At 38.9% G+C, this 24,311-nt stretch overlaps 1 protein-coding gene across 4 annotated transcripts in view; it reads right to left on the minus strand.

Moving 5' to 3' along the window:
- Positions 1–2,936: 2,936 nt before the first annotated feature.
- The window catches only part of grb14 (growth factor receptor-bound protein 14), a 28,034-nt gene continuing 6,659 nt past the window's right edge, over positions 2,937–24,311 (minus strand). The window contains exons 4-16 of one of the 4 annotated variants that reach the window (XR_009769542.1): positions 16,011–16,167; positions 14,532–14,653; positions 14,359–14,433; positions 12,215–12,352; positions 9,968–10,078; positions 9,794–9,889; positions 9,116–9,178; positions 7,409–7,525; positions 6,533–6,599; positions 6,181–6,268; positions 5,948–6,041; positions 5,330–5,606; positions 2,937–4,993 (exon numbers count right to left, since the gene is read on the minus strand). Coding sequence is in view for 3 of the 4 variants with exons in the window: in XM_061691296.1 (XP_061547280.1) it covers positions 5,460–5,606; positions 5,948–6,041; positions 6,181–6,268; positions 6,533–6,599; positions 7,409–7,525; positions 9,116–9,178; positions 9,794–9,889; positions 9,968–10,078; positions 12,215–12,352; positions 14,359–14,433; positions 14,532–14,653; positions 16,011–16,167; positions 21,659–21,754 (1,371 nt within the window). In the remaining variant the exon portion in view is untranslated. The other 3 variants (XM_061691296.1, XM_061691294.1, XM_061691295.1) reach the window with 3 other exon arrangements.

The raw sequence follows: 24,311 nt of genomic DNA on the forward strand, positions 1-24,311 counted from the left end.
TGTTTTTTTTTTTTAGAACAACAGACAAAAGAAATACAATGTGCCTTGAGATACGAGTTTAATTTGTTCTGTGACTATGATCGTAATGCTAAACACATTTTCAATGTTTCCCCATTGAAATGAATGGGAATGCCATTAATCCATTCTAGCCTTATCCCCCCCCCCCCCCCCAAAACATATTTCTTTCATGTTTTTTCATAAGAAAAACAGCACTCTATAATTGTGTACTTTATAAAAACATCATAACAACAATCAAATAAAATGTAAAGAATGAAACCATTTACGCATCATGATTAATTCATTGCGACTCCCTCTGGTGTGTGTGACTATGCCATTGGGGGGTTGCAGTATAATAGAATCATGGAGACACAAACGAAGAAGACTTTCACAACTCCTGCACGTGACTCAATAAATTGCAATATACCAGTCGTTTTTGTTTTTTTGCAGAGAAAATATACCTGTGAGTATTGTTATATTATCTGTCTATAAGTGTTGCTCTGCCGTTTGTGTTCAAATGTCCTTTGCTTCATGGGCTACAACGCTGCAATACCAATATTGTTTGCTTACGTTTGTTGTGAAGTGATTTCATTGACACCATTACGAGCACCATTTGGTCAAAGCAGAAAATCGCCCGAACGACCGGGTCACTCGTATCTCAAGGCACCACTGTACAGTACAGTATACTGAATACTCCATGGCCACAACATTAGGTAGACCTGCTGGAAATTTATCCAAAAAGGATTTTTAGACTTTTTAGATGAACAGGATGAGGAGGAGAACAGAGTAGAATCATTATCATTGGTAATAGTAGTAGTTGTCGTCAGCGTAGTGGTATTAGAAGTATACGACTGGTATAGTAATAATAGTATAAATTAATGAATGATAATGACATACAGTGGTGCCGTGAAATACCAGTGTGCCCTAAAGTCAGACTGGTTTATTTGCAGTGGAAGGACAATACCAGTTGGTGGCGCTAATGCACCATTAAGATTGTTTACCAAATAAAGCCCACAAAAAAAGAACAAGGAAGGAAAATACATTGGGTACAGTTGGGTTTTGTGCTGGCATTTTCCGTGTATGTGGAGAATATTTACATTTATTACCATGTTTGTACAACATGCAGTACAACACTGTTGAGTGCCATTTTTCTTATCAACAAAGAGTTAACCGGGGGGGGGGGGGATTGGGTTTTTTGGGGGGGCTGGAACAGATTAATTGTATTTCCATTCATTTCGATGGGATAAAACCATTTCAGATATGGTATATTAAATATGGTGTACTATTTGAATGCCATATTTTTACATCCATTTCTAGCATTTCATTTTCTTGATTTGCTTTTAATTTGTATACTTTATATATACAGTATATCCGATACCCGTCTATATTATGCATATTTCACCTCTATATATTTTTGCCCTCGTAGAGGCTCCCATCTCTTTTGCATAATTCCATTTTCTCAGCTTGTGAGATGTCAAAGCGTATCGCTGTGCTTTGTACTATACTGTATAACTAGGTACCTTATCAATAAAGTGGTTGTATGTTGCTATTTTCCTACAACTATATAATTATGTATAAACATTGTATAATTAATGCCTTTAACAGTGGCAGTCATTATATACAAAATTCTTGACATAGATTCTGCATATGTACCAACAGTAAATGTGTGGTGGCTGACTGTGTGTCTCTGTTTGAACTCATATGGATGTTTCATAATTTAAAAATAATAATAATTAAGTTGGAACAAAAAGAAGAGCTGCAGTCATGCCATAATGCAATCTTTCTTGTGTTCTTGTTTGACTCAGTTCCTGCAGGATCTGCATTAAATATGAGCATTCATCACTCTCTGTCTGAAACAGTTATTTCACAAGCCGCACTGTCTAGCTCTAATTGAGCCACTTTACATTCTAATAAGGCATCAAAATGCACAGGATCAGGCCAGACCCGGTTCCCTTATGTATTAGCAAAATAGGGCTGTGGATTTGGGGGGGGGGGGGGGGGGAGAAAAAATAACACGCGACTCCACAGAGACTTGAATGCTCGTGATTGATTATCAAAACTCCAAATTGCAAAGCCACATCCATTACTCGATGAGTGGATTAGTTAGCCTGTCTAGGCCGCATTGATGGGGTCCATATATGCACGCCGATCTTTAACTACTGTACACCACTGAAGTAAACTATCCATCCATCCATCCATCCATTTTCTGGACCGCTTTATCCTCACAAGGGTCGCGGGCGTGCTGGAGCCTATTCCAGCTGTCATCGGGCAGGAGGCGGGGTACACCCTGAACTGGTTGCCAGCCAATCGCAGGGCACATAGAAACAAACAACCATTCGCACTCACAGTCACACCTACGGGCAATTTAGAGTCTCCAATGAATGCATGTTTTTGGGATGTGGGAGCAAACCGGAGTGCCCGGAGAAAACCCACGCAGGCACGGGGAGAACATGCAAACTCCACACAGGCGGGGCCGGGGATTGAACCCCGCACCTCTGAACTATGAGGCTGACGCTCTAACCAGTCGCCCACCGTGCCGCCTCCTTTGAAACAGCTTTTGAAAATATATTATACATTGTCCAAAGCAATTTGAAAACATAACATGCTCTTTATTGTTCTTAACTTCTTTAAATGTCGGTCGCGACTTTGCAACAAAAGGAAAGAGTGGGTCCCAGGGTGACAACACTTGAGAACCACTGCTCTAGTGTTCCTGCTTATGTAGTCAACCTAAATGTTTAGTGCCACCGCTAATTATTTTCCCATGAAAACCACTGGGGAAGTTGACACCTCTGTGAGAGCGCGAGCCGAATACAAGCCGTGTAGTGGTGTGAAGTGCAAAGAGTGCTGCTGGTTGTCCGTGAGGGCCAAGACAGAGCAGAAAGAGAGAGAGAGATAGAGAGAGAGAGAGAGAGAAATAGAGCAAAAGAGAGAGAGAGAGAGAGAGAGAAAGGCTGGAAGAAATGCAGTGTCCACAGGCCGTTAGTGTTGGATGAATTCATTAAAGGAGGCGCATTCTCTCCCAGCTGCCATCTCTCCCCCTGCAGCCAGGCGCCGATCAATGGCAGGAATACATCCAAAACAACATTTAGCACAAGACCTAAGAAGCAGGGGTACATTTAAGACTTGTGTGTTTGTGCACGTCTCCCCTGGATGTGAGCGCTCCCTTTCAAAAAAGCTGCTATTGAAGTGAAGCCGGAGAGGCGTCGGGGCAGTGCATTTATATCACAACAAAGAAGCTTGTTTCACACGGGTGCTTCCAGACGAGACATTTTGGCCGTTTGCTGTTTGAGCGGGGAATCATTTGCAGGGTTTACTCATAGCGGGATGGGGCCGTGGAAAAATCAGACGTAAGTGAAAGGATGAGTCATTACTTGCACTTGTAATAATTGTACACATCCTTAGAGAAAGGGAATACACGCAAGGCACTTTGGAGTTGGTCAAGTGAATATTACATGTTTACGATCTAATCGAACAAGGTTAGGGCTGTTACTACCGAATACTTTCTAGAGTCCATTACATTACAATGAATGATTGTTTTTGTAATATATTAAACTATTTTTGTCCCCCATAAATTGTTGAGGACACAGTGACTGGTTGGGTCTGTAACATGTAGGAAAATAGGCAAAAAGTTTGATTATGATTTTCCAAAGTAAAAGCATATGTTTGAAAATTTTTTTTTTTTTTAATTAAACGCAAGAGATAATCAGTCTGCTTTCATGAAGGATTACAGAAATCTGAGAAGATTCACTGTTGGGAGAATTTAGATGGATTTCGACAATTTTAAGTAAAACAATGGGATCATCAATCATCAAAAGAGTTGTCAATTAATTTGATAATCAATTAATTGTTGCACCTCCAAACAAGGTCGAATACAGTAACTGTATGAACAAAATCTCTCATAATCTCAGTTGTTTTTATGTTGTCATATGTTCATCATTATGGTTGTTGTGTCCAGTGGAGCAAAGCGCCATAGCCTTCTGACAAGTGTTCATTCTGATCATTTGTGCTAACTTTGACTTATTAGTGTGGAGTTGGACCTAATTTTGTAGCCAGAAATTCAGTATGATGCTGTCTATTGTCAGCAGTATCAATCAATGATAATTATTGGAACTTACGTGAACATAAACGTAAATTGATTATTTGACTTATTTGACGACATCAAACTGGAACACAGCCAACAAAATGCTTTTACTACCATCTAGTGGTCATGGGTTAACCTGCACCCTAGGTGCTGCTGCCTCCCACACTGCATCCACAATGTAGGCCACATAATGCCTACATATTCCTCATATCGAATATATTAAATCACGTTTGGCAATATTGGGTTAATGTGTATCGTTCACGTGCAATATGGAGCAACTAAATTTAACTTTAACCGTAGGAGGTTAGATAATAAATAAGTGAACAAAGTGTAGGTAAAGATACACTAGTTAGGAAGCTTATTATATTTGAGAAATATCCACTGGATAAAGCCTGAATTTATCATGTCAAATTTAAAATAAAATAAGGTTATACCTGATTTATTGGACGTATTTTCTTGGTCTTTATTAGATCTATTCAAAATATACATACATGTCATCCTATATACTTGAGAATATTTGCTTTGAGAATTTGATGAATTGGAAATGTTGTGATGTTATATGACCGTATCTAATGTTGGAATTTAAGTGGCGTTTTGAAGGGGTTTATAGTGGAACAACAGGTCGGTGCATATCAATAAATTAGAATTTCGTTGAAAAGTTCATTTATTTCAGTGGTCCACAAAGTGAAAGTCATACTATATTGGTGTATTAATCACATATAGGTACTTTTCATGAGGCCAATTTCTACCTGATTTCTACATTAATTGTTTTGTTTTTTCCCCTAATATTTCTTGAGATTGTGAATTTTGGGTTTTTGCTTGTTATAATCATCACCCAGTCCATTAACCAAATCCGCTTCCTTGCCCTATTGAGGGCCACGATGGCGCTGGAAGAACAGAAATCCTACCTTGCACCTGTCACAACACATCACACAAAAAGATTTATTACAAATGCTTTAACAGACGATGACATTCACTTCAATTATTCATTACAACTTGAAAAAATATGAGTGAAGGACAAAAAGATCATTCAAAGTATGTTATATATTTTTTTCTTTTAATAAAGTTTTTTTTATTTTTTTTTTACCAATAGACTTTGAATATAAAACAAAGGGGGAAAATATTTTCCAACCTTTGCAAAATGCATGCTTCATTTAATAATTATAAAATATAATCATTTAGCATAATACAGTAAGAGCTTACAGTCAAATAAATGTCAAATGTTGCTCTTTCAGCCAATGGACGACGCACCTTGCAAGCCTGTCGGGTCTTTGCATAATTTTGCTTCCATGCACAAGATCACTGCGGGTGACTGCCCAGAAAAGAGGCCTCTGAGAGGAGGTGACTTTGAGGCTTCCATGGTGGCGGTCCCTCCCGGTTGTCACAGGGTGGTCCCGGTGCAGTGTTGTTTGAGTTTGCAGGGCAGCACGCCCCGGTTCAGCTGGTAAAACTCCACCAGCTGAATCAAGTCTGAGAAGCGTGTGTGGCCGTCGTCGAGGCTGTAGGACAACTCCCCTGCGTCATCCACCTGTGGGGTGGTGGGAGTATGAATATGCACATTCGAAGAGGCAGAGGCACAATCAATGAGGAATTCCTGCCTGCGAGTGTCATAGTTAGAAAAATCATCAAATGAAAGGTTTGTGGAATTGTTAACTGCTATTTTTGTGTCTGTGTACACGCATGTGCCTTTAAGAGGCGGGGTTTTTTAGGATGTTGTGTGAAATTGGTGAGTCTGGATGTGAGCCGTGGCTGACAGCAGCAAAAAAAAAAAAGTACATACGCATGTGTGTTCGGCTTATGTATGCAAACACACCTAAGTGGACATGACAACCTAAATGATCATCATAAAAGACAGTCCATGGTACTCACAGGTAAGATTTGGAAGTGTTTGACTTTTTGCATGTGGCACAGTGACAGTACAAATGTCTTGGGGTTGCTCTGACTGTCTCTCAGAAGAAATAGCCTGAAAACCCAAACATTTTAACACAATGATTGTATTGGATCTCATTAGATTGTATACTGTACATAATGTTGTGATCAGTGAGACAGTATGATTCGCCCCTCATCATTTGATATAGTCGTGTCCCAATAGAGCTTCTTACCCATCAACTGGACCCTGCTGAGTGATCAGACGCTGAGCTTCTTCCCGTGACAGCTTGCCATGGAACCAGGGCTGGGCTAAATGGAGAGCTGAAGTGCAGGAAACAATACATTCAACATCAACTTCCTGTAACTTCTCTGGGCACTCAAAGCAAATCAGCACACAAAATGTGTGTGTTAAAATCCAGTTGTATCCGATTACTCAATTAATCGATGGGATAATTGGTAGAACACGCAATTCTAAAACTATTCAATTGCTGCAGCCCTAATACAGATCCACCATACTATATAAGTAACTAGCAGCACAAGGACTGGTTACAAAAAAAACACAAAATGAAAGAAAATGAACCCAACCTATATTTAGTGAGCTCTGGGATGCAGAAGGGCTTCCATGTGCACTCAGACGGTGGCAACCTTTCCTCTGAAAACACACCAAAAAAATGATTTGAAGAAGACAATTGAGATTCCATCTGTTTCACATTGTGGGTTCTATTTTTGTAGACGCCGAATATGTGGCGGCGTACAAAAACTACCGTACCTTGATTCAACAAAAATTTTTGCTCATTGATACATTTAGAGACCTTGTTTAACTTAAAATTGTCAAAATCCTCTGAACTTCAGCCATTCAATAGTAAATAATTATATTCAAAATAATAAAGCAGTAAATAATAATAATTGTAGTAATTATAATAATAAAGCAGACTAATTATCTTTGCGTTTTATCATAATAAGACATTCGCAAACATCTTTTACTTTAGAAAACTGTTACGGACCAAACCAGGAACTGGATCATAATCAATTTATGTTTGTGCATTTTCTTCACTGTCAATTTGAAATTATGTTTTTGAATAAAGGATTTTTTTTAATCCGATTTTGTCGATTAATCGGAAACAAAGAATCTACAGATTAATCGACGCAAGTGACGAAGCGATTTACGCATCCACCTCTTCCGCACAGAGACATCTCCATGCGAGACTGAGTGTGCCAGATTTAAAGGCAATGAGAGGAGCCGCTTTGATTGGACAGGATTGAAGTCAGCTGTGTTCACGCCCACAGCGATGTAGACTTCCCTTTTTTAAATATGACGGTTTGCGTCTGTGTGCGCAATTACCAACACTCGGTCTAACCCGCCTCCGTGCAGATTTAAGGCGGTCACAAAAATAGAGCCCCATGTCTTTCCACATTTGGAGTGTTTTCAACTCCTTTGCTTTTCCGATGGGTCGAACTCACCCTCCATGCCAGGCCTTCCTGCACGGCCACAGAGAGAACCTCCGAGGGGTTTTCGATCACCCGACTCTTCTGGCCCGAGAAGTCCATGGCCACCAGGGAGTTCTCGGAGATGCTCCGCTGAAAGGTCAGGTTTCACTTTAACACACTTGTGATATAGAAGTACACTGAATGTTGCATTAATTGCTGTCTCTTCATTTTTTATTTTTTTTATTTTTTGGGTGAAGGGGGGGGGGGTGCACTACGCAGACACTTCCCCTACAGGTGTAGAGGGTCTACTTTTATGCTTCTGTGGTGAATACAAATTAACTGTTGTACAGGTGTACTTCTATCATATTAATAACCAATACATAAATGGTATGAAGGTAATACATATTTTGCACTGACTGGATATAAACTGGCGGAACGATGGACGAGCACATCCGCCTCAGAGTTCTGAGGACCGGGGTTCAAATCCCGGCCCCGCCTGTGTGGAGTTTGCATGTTCTCTCCGTGCCTGCGTGGGTTCTCTCCGGGCACTCCGGTTTCCTCCCACGTCCCAAAAACATGCAGGGTATTGAAGACTCTAAATTGTCCGTAGGTGTGAATGTGAGTGTGAATGGTTGTATGTTTGTATGTGCCCTGCGATTGGCTGGCGGCCAGTTCAGGGTGTACCCCGCCTCTCGCCCGATGATAGCTGGGATAGGCTCCAGCACGCCCGCGACCCTAGTGAGGAGAAGCGGAATAGAAGATAAATGAATGGATATCCATCCATCCATCCATCCATTGTCTGAGCCGCTTCTCCTCACTAGGGTCGCGGGCGTGCTGGAGCCTATCCCAGCTGTCATCGGGCAGGAGGCGGGGTACACCCTGTACTGGTTGTCAGCCAATCGCAGTGAATGGATATAAGCTTGTATTTAGCATTCTTTTTGTATATCTAAAAATTAGTTTTTTGTATGTTTATTTGGTTTTTTTTAAGTAACGAAATTAAGAAATACATGCTGTTCTTTGGACATCATCAATAATATGGATCGCCAAACTGGGGTCGCCCATGGCAATGCCAGAGGCTTTTTTTGTTTGTTTGCTTTTTACAAGCCCGTGTTCCATCAAAAGGATGTTACTTTCCTCTTTTAAGTAAAATGATTACATATTCTTGCGTAGACTGGGTACCTCTACTGTACATGTACCCAAAGAATTATTATGTATTTTTCTACCACACACATTCTGGTCTGCCCAAATGATAATATTAACACTTTTGCTAAAAAGTCACGAGGGAATAAGACAAGACGTAGAAAAATACGACTCAGTAGTTAGATCCTCATACTTTGGGCAAGACTGTTGGTCACATGACCATCCCACTTAAAAGGAGAGGTGGTGAGCTGTCCGATTTGAGAGCACCTGATAGTGTTATTTTTAGAAGACAGAGAGTTCATGAACATATCTTTATGCCATAAATAGATTGTGTTCACTCCCGCCAGCTGGGTCTCAGGCTATTCTGGGACACCATCAAGTGAAGGTGCCTCATTTGTCCTAACTATTTATACAGCAACAACTGCGACTACACAGCTTAGCTTCTCCTTATTTAGTAGTATCACACGATATTTCATTTGACACAATGGACACGATAACATGCTTGAGAAGCTAACGGTGGGAGGTAAACATTTACGAATTTGATAAAATACTGATATTATTCTTGATTCACAATTAACATCTGTGAGAAAACCAGATTACCATTGGGGAGGCTTTTTGTTTCTGGTGTGGCTGCATGAAGTTTTGGTACAGTTGCATCCCATACTGAAAAAGAACAGTGCATTGATGAATGATATCTTCGACAGTCCTACACTGGAGCTCCTCAACAAATTATACGTGGTTTATTTTATTGTGTTTAAAAGAGCTGGAGGAAACAATTGGGTTTTAGCTCCCAGTCTCCCTCTCCAGCTGTATTCAATCACTTTAATAAATAAAAAACAAGTTGTTAACCAACGTGATTTTTTTTTTTTGGAACGAAGACAAGGAAAGTACACGAGTACACGTACTTACATTTGAGTACTCGCCAATAGCTGTTAATACTTGAAAATGCTATTACGTCTTGCAACAGGCATGAAAATTTTTTTCGTATAATCAAATATTGATCATACAACACAAAATACAAACTTTTCTTGAACATGGTATGAGTGTTACTCAAACTCTATGTACCCAATACTCGAACACATGTTGGAGTAACAACTTGTCAATACGGACATTTTAACATCCAACTGCCTGCTTTTCTAGAAGTCTTGCCACACATTTCACTTAAGCGTTGCCTGTTACAAAAGGTATTTCAGTTATGTGGCATCTCAGTCTGAACATTAGGGGGCACTATGTAAAAATGCACGGACTATTAAAAAAAAAAATAGAATCCAAGCCAACCTTGAACAATCGCACGGCTGTGACCCAGCACGTCCTAGTCTGCTCGTCATCTGCACACAGGAGCTTCATATCCCGGGATGAAGTGCACTTTGTGGACTACAAATACAAGACAGATCAATTTAAAGACACCGGAAACAAAGTAAGCAAATGGCTACGGATGGATAAAAACAAGACCTTAACACAGAAGCCAAATTCAGTGGGAGCCCCGTGTGCTTTTTTGGCTGACAACAGTGTGTAGACATTTGAGTCAGTGAAGTCAGCGATGAACTGAAGATGCCATGGGTCCTGTAATCAGCATTATAAAGATATATATTCATATTTTGTTTTTCTCTCTCTTTTTTTTTTTGTCCTGTTCGGTCAAGCAGAATCGAAAATCTGTATCCTTTTTTTTTGTGTCACAGTGGAGTTTTTAAGCTTCCGCTGTGGTATTATAATTGAAGTTTATTGAGAATCAGACTTGATCAGTCGAACAGAACAAAGTTTCTAGAAGGGAGAGAGAAACAAAGACAAAAGACAAAGCACTAATTGTAAACAGGATGAGAAAAGTGAATCATTACATTATCTCCAACAATGAAACATTAATATGAGTGTTGTGTGGTGCTGTAGTGCTACACCCTGTGAGGAAAGGACAGGACAAGATAGAACAGGACAAGGACAGGAGAAAAATGAATATATGAAATTTAAGAAAAATCTTTGCTGACAATTACAGTGGTGCCATGAGAGACAAGTTGAATTTCTTTCCGTGACTATGCTTGTAACTGAAAACATTATCTCAAATGATCTTTCCCCATTTAAAAGAATGGAAATGTCATTCATCTGTTTCAGCTTCCAAAAAAAAAAAAAAAAATGTATACTTTATAATGTGTATGTTTCACTTTATAAAAACATGAAGTAATGACTTTATTAAATAGAATGTAAAGAAATGAAACAGCTTTTGCCACATTTGTTTGCTTCAATTCAATGGACATTTTGCTGCTCCTTCTTGTTGTCCACACCTTGCCCGTCGGGGGGTGGGGGAGAGGGGGGGGGGGCAGTGTGGTACAGACATGGATATACTGTACAACTGCAAGGAACAAATTACATAATAACTCGACATCCCCTCAGGAAGAAAATTCATACACCTTGAAACCGCCAACAGACCAACGTCGAAACAGCAGGCATATTAGGACCGTGACAATTTGGGCTAAAGACACAGAGGACTTTTTCAATGTCACTGACTAGTGTTATGTTTTTAAAGAAGCATGCTTTGATTTAAAAATAATATTTCATTTATTTTTGTTATTATTTTGGGTATGTTTTATGTTTGACTCACAGCACTTTCTTCAGCTGTTTTTTTAAGTGCTCTATAAATTAAAGTAAAGTAATTAAAGTAAATGAGTGATAATGTTGGATGCAAGCATACTGCTTTACACGACTAAATCGAGAGACTCAATATTGGCCAACAGTTCCAAAGATGACTCTCTACATGGGAGGGGGGGGGGGGAACACACACAAAGACTACCATTGTTCCGCTTTCATGTGACACATTCATGTCTTTCTACCCTCCCTTTTAAAGTAATAGCGCAGCATTATAGTGTTCGCGCTCACACAAGAGCGATAAACAGCGTTTGACAACAAAGGTCCACTGTAGCAGGTTAAAAGATTTGTCGGCATTTTTTAAATAACCTTATCATGACCTTCTCTGAAATTCTTAATGTCAATGCCTTTTATGAATACTATGTGGCCACATGACTACACACACGTGCAGAACCACCGCACCACAGGTGCACTTGCACAATCAAATTCAAAGCAATACAAGAGCTGTAGAAACAATTCTGCCTTTACAATGAAGAAATCATGTAATTGTACCACTAACCACAGTTATGCAAATGTGTATTTTCATTTTTGAATCTAAAAGTTTTATAGCAATTATTTTAGACCTATTTTCCATGTTTTCATGACCATAAATCCGCCTGTCGAGAAGTTATCAGCAGCATTCTGCCTATTCTTAATGCCTTTAGGCTGCTGAGAGGCAAATCAAGTTCAGCCCGTTCCACTACTCCCTTGAAACATGACCGAGATAGAACACCAGATGAACCGCTGACCTTTTGTGTCGACAAACTAGAACAAGTAGAACAAATCTACCCAGATAAAAAGATGTTGTTTTTTTCTCTATTCCTGTCCCAATGTTTTGTCTACGGGCAGCTGGTAATATGCAATCTCTTCAACACAAGTGCTTGAGTGATAATGATGCTCACTGCTTAGTTGTGAGAGGCATTTATTTAAAATAATAATACAGTAAGGCATTCTTGTGTTGCAACATGAACCAAGCAAAAAATTATAAACAGCTCTCGGGATGATTCTACAACCATGATAAAAAACACTGTGCTAAACATATTATGGTCAGTGTTATCTGTCGCTGTTTCACGTTGGCTCACTCACCTTAGAAGTTCCCTTACTGGAGACATAAAGCCCTGACCTCCGCAAGATAAAGTACAACTTCTTCCAGGACTTCTTGCCTGGCTCCTTGGTGTGGAGATGTCCGTGAATCTCTGGGCAAGTGCTGGCGCTGAGAAAGATCTGTTGGTGTGTAAATAAATATACTTGTTCATATATGAAGGCTGAGGAACTTAAGATAACCCTTACAGTACGTACTGTTCAGGCTGGCCCATTTTGACATTTGTCAGCAGTTAAAAAAAAAAAAAAAAAAAAAAAAAAAAAAAACAGTGGTGCCTTGAAATATGAGTTTGATTTGTTCCATGACCACACTATTATCTTTCCCCATTGAAATGAATGGAAATGCCATTAATCTGTTAATCCCACCCACCCCTCACAAAACTACAGTAATGACATAATGAAATAGAATGTGAATAATGTAACAGTTTTTGCTGATTTGTATTTATTTATTTATTTATTTATTTTTGCTTCAATTCAATGGTCACTGTGATGGTCCTTTTGGTGTTTGTTCTTTCTGGGGGAGTATTGAGACACAAATAAAAGTTTCAGAACTGACTCAGTAAGCGGCAGTAACTTTTGTCATTTTTTACAAAAGAAGATATGCCTGTGGGTATTTTTATATTATCTGTCAACATGTGTTGCTCCACCGTTCGTGTTCAAACATGCTTTGCTCGATGGGCTACAGCACTGCAACACCAATATTTTTTTATTATCCTGTCTATGGTGTTTGTTGTTCATAGGGGGATTTGTTAGCATTAAGCTAAACAGACTTTATTAAGGCAAAGCTATCTAATCTCAAAACTCTTAAGTGGGGTCACTTGTATCTCAAGGCATGTATTTAAAATTGCCATTCTTCTTCTCAGGTTCTACAAAGTGTTTGTGCACTGAGGCTTTCCCAGGTCAAATTTGACATTGTCCTCTAAAATGGATTTTAGATTTACCATTGCGTGCTCAATCAAGGAAAATGGTGGGAATCTTGAAACTGTGACACTATTGCACATGCCATAAATTTGTGTATGTTTTTATGGGACAGTGGCAACATTGTACAAGAGGGAGCTTGAAACGGTCCTGAGAACTGTATGTGTTTCAACCACATTTGCACAGATTCTCGCAGAAACATGCACCTGTTGGTCTTTGAATGGTCAGGGGGGAATCTCCAAACAGTGAAAAAGTCAAATAACATAAGGATCATACATACTAAACATAAAGAACAGAAGTCATACAGGGGTCATAGGGTGCTTTGGCACAGGCACGAGATCTGCAACTGAAAAAGCAAGTACGGTACCTACAAAAATACAGCGCATCCCAAAAGTCACAGTACATATTAATTTCTGGTATCGTTCGGCCAGACATGAGGCCATCAGCATTTGAGAGCTTGGACGTTGCAGTTTTTGTCAGCATACCATTCCCTTGGCCATGATAAGGCATGATTACTACCGCCTAGGAAGAAGCTTTTTCTGTCCCCTACTGCAGTGGCAGTTTGAGAAGCTTTATGGCAGTCACACTGCTCCAAAGCATAATACAAATTATGCGAGGCATGGCGAGTTTCTTAAAACCGAAGCTGTTCTTGACAAAACCGCACAGCTGAAGGCCTGCTATTACTGCCACTGATGAAAACAACGGAACTTCTAGAGCAGGCGTTCACGCACAGCCAGGGAAAAAAGTCTCTTCCAGCGGGCTGCACTGGAAATCACCATCAATCAAAGCTTGAGTCAGCAGATGTTTCGAAGAGTTATAAAGCTTTACCCGTACTGACTTAAGCATCATAATCTTCCACTAGACACCTTTTTGCAACACTGCTCCAATGTTGTTTGGTGAGCCTTGGGTATGGGGAATGATACGCTTACAAAAACTGCAAAGCCTGAGGTGTCAAATGCTGATAGCCTCACGTCTGTATGTGACCTTCTTCCCCGAACATGTGGTCAGGGAAGAAGTCCTACTGAATGATACCTGAAACCAAATGGAAAAAAGGAAGTGTATTTTAGGACACCCTGTACACTTTCCCTTCTTTCTGAAACATTGATTGTCAGACAGGCTGTTAATACATTTTGACATACTGTATTGACTCGGAACATACTCCATATGCATGGAAAATGAACAGTATGTAAGGAATAAGGAAGAGTTGGTACCTGTACAAGTTGAGAGTGATCTACCACCTCATTGGTCTCACCGGATATGGACACCATATGGTCAGGGAAGAAGTCCTACAAGAATTCAAATGGTTGTTCACATTGGCATTGCATAGAGAGATGTGCGAAGTGGTTCAAATGACATGATGCAGACGTTTCTATCACAAACTCACCAAGGGTTTCCTGAAAAACTCATATTTTGCATAATTCTTCCTAAAATTTAGCCGGTTGTCTGCATCCATTCCCCAGCTGGATATCACCTCCATAATTGACTCATGGTCCTCAATCGTTCTCTCTAGTCAGGACATGAGGGGAACATATCATTATCATGTTTTTATTTTTTTGTTTTTCCCTGTTTGCACTACCTACAATGTTATGTATGGTCAAATAAGCATTACCGACTTAAGATATAATTCGGATCAAATAACTTAATAGACAGCTTTGCTAAGACTTCCCAGCGATAGTTTTAGTGGATGATTATCTTTTTTATTAGCCTTGGTGTAATCTCCACATAAAGCATCACCCTGAAGTCAAGGAACTCTGCATGATTTATTATTTTATCATTCAACTATTCAAAAGATTTGATTAAGACTTTTTTTCATGGTCACACATCCATGCTTCATGTTGTATGTAACTAATTATGATGTCTCACATAACTGACATTTGGGGTCCTTTTTGTCCCCCTTCAAATATATTCAAAATTAATTTATTCTTTTTTTTTTATAAAATAGCTTTGAACTGTAGGATATTGCAGTTTTATTCAAATGTATTCAGTTAAATTGTAATTGCTTGGAACATGACTGTCACAGTAATTAGTTGCTTTGTTTTGATTTGAATAAAGTTGAATACACTGTAGTATGCTACAGTGGATAAACTGTAGAAAATTATCCGTTTTTTTTTTTTAAATATAGAAATAATAATCCTTATTCAATTGAAAAAGACATTTTCAATTGAATTTACTGGAGGTCTGGCTTTTCGTTTAATTTAGTGAAGCCATGTGATTTGGATGAATGCTTTCCCAATTTCTAAAAGTGTGTCTGTGAGCAAGTCATTCTGCACTTTCACTTCACTGTTACGAAAAAGTGAGGCTAATTTACATATGGATAACCACCACCCTTCACCAAATTTCTCAGCCAATGATTTACGTAGCAGCTATGCTGGGTGAAGATCCAGAGCCACTTTCAAGCCATCGCTCAGCCGTCAGACTTCACTATCTGAAAGACGATTATGCAGAAACAGGTGCGAAGCCCCCTGCTAAGGTTAGCCAAAGGGTAAGCAGAGCTGCAATGCAATTAATTAAACTTTGTAAACGGCGTTAGCTTCTGATAAGCGGCACGCTCCGTAAAGGTGTTGACAAAATGGTGGTGTCTTTGTGTTAGGTGACATGTCCATGTGCTGTTTACTCAAAGTTTAGCGTAAGAAGTGCTGCCTCCATGAGTGAAAATGCTTTTATTGTCTTAATTCGCTTTTTCCCCCCACTCTGCGCTCTGCTCTCGCAAGTAAAATCTCCGCCTCCTGTTTGTCAAGGTAACAAAAGACAGACTCACCATTGACCAAGCATTATGTGGGGTGGGGCATACAGTCGCTCTTTTGCATGAGACAAGCCAAACCCAGTGAATTAACTCCCGAGTTTCCGTTAAATCAAGTCTTACCTATTCCCAGATGGGAGAGGTGCTCGTAAAGAGTCAAGCTGTGCTCATCGATGCAGTGGCTCTTCAAGGCAAACAGCTGACATATGTCCCGGGCAACAATGTCACTGGGGATCTCTACCGCTCTGCTGGTGTTATCTTCATTATAAATCTTAATTACCTGCAAGCATAAATGTCAATCAAACTTATTGTTTTAATTGCAAATAAAGTTCTTTCTTTTGTTTTGATGCTAAAATAAAAACGTGCATTATGAAAATATTTAGAATGAATGACGCTTGAGGAAAAAAAAAAAATTTCAGCTTGTCATCTTCAGTATCTACTATATATCTGATCATTAAAATTGATCACAGTGATTGTATTTTAAGGCACAAAGCTTTAAGTCACATGCATTTGGAACTGAAAAATATAGTATTGCACTTTAAATATGAATCAACTTGTGAAGACCTCGGAATTATTACGGTTTGATTTTCTATTTTCTACATGACACCATAATATTTTTTAAATTATCCTTGGTCCTCACCACAACACTTCCTATGTACTTGTTTCACGCTCAAATTTATTCTGCAGGCGGGATTGTACCCCCTTGCGAGCTGGTTTTGAACTTTGGGCCGTATGTTTGACACGCCTGATATAGAGCAATATAGTTTACAAAAGTACTTGTAAACCTCGAATGTTTAAGTATAAATAATTGCATTAAAATATCTCCTTGAGTTCATGTGACGTTTGGTCAGGACAATGCAATGAATAAAACATCACTGCAAAATATGTTTGTGGTCACACTTTTTTTCTTCTGGCTTCAACATAATTAAGATTTTAAATGAAATAAAACTGATTGACTTCTTCAATTTGCAAAGCCAGCTATACAATTTCTGCTTGACTGTCTTTCTGTCTGTCCGCTGCAGCTAGCATGTATGTTCTCCCCTACTTTCTTCATTAACATAATTTAAAATCAGTAAAGAGGCTTTGAAATCACAGATTTGATTAGTACAAAACCTTGCATATGCAAAGCGTGACTGTAGCATATATGCCTGACAAATGTTGTTCGACATTGACCCCACCTTCCACCTCTGTTTTTTGGCCGCAATTAGGAAATGTCGGTCGTATAGCCACGTAAAATTTTCAGCGGTTGCAAAAATCCTATGTGTAGTATTGTGGTTAATGTTGCCCCAAACAGTCAGGGATTGCACAAACATTTCTTCCTACTTGTACGTGTGTCTGAGTCACAGAAGGCAGTGCTCAACTGCATGCATGTCATGAGAGTCAAGAGGAGAGTCGGGGGTAGGGGGCAAAGCAGGAGCATGTGCGCCGCAGATCAGCGAGGGGAACAAGCCTCAAGGACTCGAATAAATGCCCGTCAGATATCAAAACACGTTTGGGGAGGAATTAATGACAGAGAGGGCTTATTTTTTTTAATATTGATGAATAAAGAAAACAATAATTGGCAAAAGGGTACTTTTCTCATCCAGGGTAAAAGGGCCAATGCTGGAGCACCACTAGGAGTCTATGTGTACACGTCCCTGCTTGATGTGTATAGAGTGGCGCCTTGAGATAGGAGTTTAATTTGTTCCAGTGACCACAATCGTAACTCATATCACAAATCGCAAATCATATTTCCACATTGAAATGAATGGAAATGCAATTAATCCATCCCAGCCTCCCCCATTAAAACAACAAAACATTGTGTAATGTGTTTTAATGGGGGTGGGGGGGTGGACACTATATTATTATACCTTATAAAAACATACAGTAATGCCATAGTTAATAGAATTAAAACGAATTCAACCGTTTTTCGCATCAATTGAACGCTCCTTCTGTGTGCCTGCCTTGGCCACCTGGGGGCAGTATAAGACAGACAGACATATATCGCTCCTCTCAGCTTGTCTCAGGTCCTTCCATAGGATAAAGATGACTCTGAGTACTGTTATATTAGCTTATGCGTTGGTGCACCTTTTGTGTTCAAATACCCATTGTATATCTTGCATAAGCGGAATAGAAAATGTTTGGATGGATATGTGTGGTGTTTCCCAATATGTGTTAGCATTAGCATACATGTACAGGCAACTTTCTTTGTTTGATGTTTAGCTTGACAGTGAACTCCAACTGGGAGTGGCATCACTGTTTGCCGCAGTGTGGCTAATTGTGAAGTGAGGTGAGTTCATAGCGCTCCTATCTCTAGTTTGCACTTTCAAGTCAAAGCAAAAAATATAATGAAAAAAAAATAAATAAGACCTTCGAAAGTTAAACTAATAGCTTTGTAGCTGGTCTGAGAGGCAGCTGCAGGGTAAAGGACAGCACATGATTATTACTATGTGGAGAAAAAAAATGGGACGAGGACAAGTAGTCGTACATGCATGTAAAGAGAGGAGAAATATCAGTGAAGTGTAACAAAACATTTAGATGGGAAGACACTTGAGACAAGGCAAAAAAAAAAAAAGACTCCCCCTGCCGGCGCCCACCCCGGCGCCCACCCCCACCCCCACGACCCCACCAACCACCCCCGGGCCCCCCGCCGGACCCCCGCCACCCCTAGTATGTATTTTAGGATTCCCAAACATGACCCCACAAGACTAAATCAGTTGTGCACCCTGGAAAGTAAAAAACAAATATATATATATATATATCAATAAATAAAACACTTATCCCCCCACTACCAGTTTCACTGATCAACACAAACTTTAGGGCACGTCTATTGTAACAACACCATAACAGGACCAATGCCGAAATTGAACAGGTAGTAAGCTGTTTTAGGTGAATTCCAGGGGTCATAAATCAGAAGCATGTATCCTAGACTAGTAATTCCCAGCCAGTGTGCCATGGCCTATTGGTGTACATGAGCGCTCTTTGTCCAGTTTCACTTAACTGGTCAGAAAATTATTTATTTTACGACAAAAAAAGGTTTGTTCATCTATTTATACCAGCGCCGTATACTGACAGGCAGAACAATTCCATTCTCATCTACTAGATAGCAAATGTTACAATTAACCTTAATATGAATGAGTAAATTAAGAGGAGACCATCATGATTACAGAATAAAGGTATATACTTTTTGACATTTTTCCAATGTAAAATATCTGGCTTGACTCAATAAAGGTCGGGAAACACCGTCTTAGAGAGCTGGGTGATGAGGTGTGAGATCCCCTTCATCTCTGTTATTAGCTTTAAAGATACAATATATTTACTAATTCATCCATATTAGTGTGTAATAATGTGAGTATTGTAGATGAGGGAATATATATTAATTAAACAGATAGTCTAAAATCCATCTTTCTTTTTATCTACAGTATCTATTTATCCATCTATCCATCTACTGCTTTTGAGCTTTAAATAAACAATGTTAATGAAAAATTGAAAATGATTATATTGTAATGGCAGAATTGGTGAAATACCAACAGTACCATCGGCCGGAGGAAAAAAAAATAAAAAATAAAAAAGTCAGTAGGGCAAGCAAAGCGTAAATCTACACATTGTGAGCGTGCACGGCTGAACGGTCTTGTTGACCTTATCTCAAGGATGGGACAGTGTGAGCCACTTGCCCAATTAGACTCGTCTGCTTCAACCTTGAACCGCACCCCCGCAGCTGCAGCTCTATCTGAGTGATGGTTGAGGAGGTGGCCTCCAGCTTTGTCTAGCAGCCGCACAAGCAACTGGAAGCGAGTCGCCGCAAAGACGCTGGGAAAGCAAATAACCTTTGCTTAACTGCCCCTTTTCACTTTAATGTCCTCTTTTTTTATTGTTACCATCAGTCAACTGCGGCTAAGTCACACACCTGACATTCATATGAATTACAGAGTAACGTTGCATAATTTTCTTTACAGGCATTTTCTTACCAATGTGGAGATTTAAAAAGAAAAAACAAAACCAAAAAAAAAAAAACTACATCATTCATTAGATTAATCCGGATGCATCCAATTTTTGAGAACTAAAAATATATTTAAAAAAAAAAACATTTCTTTCTGCATGGTGTGACTATGATTGTGTTAGCGCAAGAGTCGCCAGCTAAGCTAGTCGTCACAAATCACAAACATCAACAGCTAACATAGCACTAGCAACATCTTTTTAGGCACCAATAGAGTAAAACTCTTCATGTGTGTCTGTGCATGTGTGAAGGGAATTTAGACAGGAAGAGGTAGGAAACAAGCTTTTATGGCGTTTAGCTACTTTTGACATTTTATTGTGGCTTACCTAGCTACTTTTCGTGGCGTTCAGTGTACGCAAGCTACATTTTAGTGTAGCTTATGCTCGTAGTTTAGCTCACTACATTTTCCAAGTAGTTTGCCTGCATTGGACAATCAATTAAGCAGCACGAATGATCTCTATAAGTTGTATTTTTTCCTCATATGTCAGAAAGGGAAATTCCCTTCTTTTACTATTAAAAGTGCCAATTCACTATATGTGGAACGTCATGTGATCAACGCGGGAAATGGTATAGCTGTGTTTGCTACACTAAAGAGCATAACTAGGATTGATGACATGATTGTCTGAAGCTGAACTTGCTAAAATATTCTTTATGACTGGTGTCTTTAGACAAAGGTTTAATACATTATATCAATTATTTACACTAATATGATATCATATATGTAAAGATGAACAACGCCTAAATATCAGCTGTGGTTATAAAAAAAAAAAAAAAAAAAAGACATGGTAGCTGTTTGAAATTCCCACACATCCCCTTTCGCCATTTACACCAGCTAGGAGGAAGTGTTTTTACCAGTTTTAGATTGCGCATGTACCGGATTATGTTATTTTGAATATAGGTAGCACTATAATTGGACATAATCTGGTTGTTTTAGACATGATTATGTTAAAATATAGTTTCCCCAGCGAAATTCCCTATTAAGAGGTAAAATCATTCAAAATCCAGACACATCAGAGGTCAGCAAGCATTGCTGAACAGAATTGAGGTTCCACTGTATGTTCATTATTCTTATTGCAGTGTTGAAGAAGTGTACTGCATCATAATAATATAATACGTATGTAATACATATACAATATATAGACACACACACACGCACAGTATATTACAATAGTGGCTCTTATTAGATTGCGAAAAACGAGCAATTTTCATTTTGATTCACAAACCTATAAACACGTGAAATACATAGTTATTGTGTTTGGACAGTGATGTAGTTTTTATGGTTATTTCTTGTGAAGATTGAATAATATGACAAATAATATGATAAATATGACATTAGAAATTATAGCGCTTTTTAGCAAAGTACCTCCATTTCCAAGGTCTAAAAAATTCACAATTGACATAGTAACTGTAAATATAACAACTCTAAAGATATAGATCTTTTATAGTCATTGACTGCCTGACGTCTGAAGAATGTAGTGTTGTATACTGTCCGATTTTTATTCCAAAGAGTACAGTAAAAACAGACAACCAAATTGACAAAGAAACAAATAAGAGCACATAAGGTATACTGCTAATTGAAATTAAATTGAAGCGAAAGCTTTATCAGACACGTCCTGATCCCTTCATGACTTTGATTTTAACAGAACTAAATTAAAGTCACAAGATAACTAAGATTTGGATTTCTTCTAAAACAAAAAAAAGAAGGTTGCACTTTATCAATGTAGAGTAAAAGGAATTCAACTTAATAATAATAATAATAATAAATAAATAAAAGATTGAACGTTTAGGTTCCTACCCGCTTCTGAAGACAAAGAGGTGTGATGGCAGGCAAGGTTACTCTTCTTGCATTGAAGTTCATGCTGCAGTCTTCAGAGAATATTTGACAAAACATCCATACATAGTCACTATTTAGGTTGATATTTGTTTTCGAATGATCAACACCTTTTACCTGGACAGGTACAGACTAGACTTTCACTACTCTATATGGGTAACTTAAGTGGCGCAACATTAAAATGGGAGTGAGATCTGTTGCAATTTAAGTGTGAGAAACAAGTAATGTTTCCTCCCCAAAACACAAACTCCTCCTTTGTCCTTGAGAAAGTAAAAGCTTCCCGTTCTCCCCCGGTTTTTTTTTTTCTTTCTGAAAAGACTGCAGCAAACATGTTTTTATTTTCATTTTACTTAAAAAATACAAGGCCAAGGAGGGCAAGAGAAATTTACTTAAATACCTACTGATGGTCATTCATTCACTATTTAGTCAAAGGTTTAAATTGCAGTTGCATGATGCAATTTTTTAATTATTATTATTATTTTATTTTTTATTTAAAGAAGTTACCTAACGAGTCAGTCATTTATAATCATTCCATTTCATTAGGTACACAATGTCGTAAAAAGCTACACAAGAACTGTATGAGAACTTCACAAAGCTAACAAGCCTGCTTCCACAAAAAAGTAGATCATATCACAGCCAGCCAACCGTATCCTTGATAAGAAGTGTGAAGATATATACACAGAGAACTAAACCCTAAATGACCTTTTCCACCCTGTATTATATTTATATGTCCTGACATATTTATATTTTAAAAAACAACAACAACAAAACCATCATGGCTCACAACATAACTTGTGTAAAATTTTAAAAATGTGTCCAAAACAAAAGACAAAAGATAACAGGGCAGAACATGAGGTCACCGAGAAAATCTATTTAGTTTCAATACAAGAACTATAAAAAAATGCAAAAATTAAGAAAAAAAACTGTACTTACCTGGTTAATAATAATAAACTGTGAACTGTGACATATTTTCTATTTAACAATACTGCATGTTCATGTGTCTAACTACAAACCATGCATGACTATTTTTTTTTTCACCATTATCCTCCCTCTTTGAATACAAATATAGCACATGTCGTATATTTAACCCCACAGCAGCGAACATGGTGGTTTGGCACCAATCGTGGTCCACCCTCGCCACTCATAAGAGTTGGAAGCAGCAGCAGCAGTAGCAGAAGAAGAAGCAGTAGAAGGAGCACCCTTCCCATAACAGGGTTGACTTTATCTCCCAACACGGCTCCTGGACTGGTGAGAGTCCAGACAGTCAGACGCTGGCACTTATCACAAAGCTAAAATGAATAAGAATTAATGGAGCCCAGATGATGATAAAGTCTCCACTACTCCCATAACAGAGGCAGCTCGTGACACATTGTCCTTGACCGGGCTTGATCCAATCAAGAACCCTGAGCAGGGTCAATTAGCCAGACCGTAAATGTACAAATGCAAGTATGCAAACAACACTCACCTAAAGATGTAGGTGTAGTTAGTTATACAGTACGACTCCTTAAAACTGTCACTTGACTTATGCATACATAAAGCATACAAAATGTTCTCCTCCTAGTCTGTTTCATTCCGAGATGATGTTTGCAGTTCCGTGGATTGCAATTTACTATAAATAGTCTCCTAAAAATAGTTGAACTTGAACTGCAATTTAAGCTGTCACAACAACACTGCTTCAGTTCAACTAAAACGTGCAGAAGAATGTGATGTTTATTTACTCCCGCCACACACTCACAGTACATGTTTTTTTAAATTGAACCCTTGAAACTACAAGTAGCATCCACTATAAGACAGCTACTATCCCTAATGGATAATTAACCATTTGTAATAGTGGAGTAATGTTATGTTATGGATACAGCTATTGTTAGGTTTGCTGTTGTCTCATGGCCATCCATGGGGTACCTGCTTGGCTTTGTCTTTCTCTGTCTACCTTGTGGCTGGTGTTCCCTGCTTCTGGAGGTGCGCCTTCACATTTCCTGCCTCTTATCAATATTGTGGTTATTGCTGTAATCATGGGACTATTACTACTGTTGATATGGCAGTTGTTGTGCCCATTGTTCTTTCTTCGAGCATATGTTTCATTACCTCTGTCGGTAAGTGCTTGCTCAGGTAGGGGTTAGTCAGTTTTCTTAAATACAGTGGACCCCCGCATACTTGCAGTTCAGCACCCACGGAATTTATTTTCGCTTTTTTACGTTTTCTTTTTTTCTTATTGGCGGTTTATCCCTGGGTCTTCAAGATTTTTGAGGGTTTTAAAAACAACTTTTTTTTTCCCAATGCAATTATAAATGCTGTCAATTATCCACGGATTTTCAATATTTGGGGTCCAGAATAGCAAGAGTCCTCTTTACATCCAGGGGTGCCTTGGGATAGTGTATCAGTAACCCGATGAGATGTACAAGTAATGTACAAGGAGTTTGGTTCTTCATCTGCTCATCAATGTGAATTGGTGCAATAAAGCACTCTGACTTAGTGGTTAGCACGTCTGCCTCATTGTTGAGAGGTTCTGGGTTCAAACCTTAGCTCAAGCCCTCCTGTGTGGAGTTTGTGTGACTTTTTCTGAGTACTCCACCTTCTTCCCACGTTCATTAAAATCTCAAAATTGTCCATAGGTGTG

This window comes from Phycodurus eques, chromosome 12 (assembly GCF_024500275.1).
Source record: "Phycodurus eques isolate BA_2022a chromosome 12, UOR_Pequ_1.1, whole genome shotgun sequence".
Classification (NCBI taxonomy): Eukaryota; Metazoa; Chordata; class Actinopteri; order Syngnathiformes; family Syngnathidae; genus Phycodurus; species Phycodurus eques.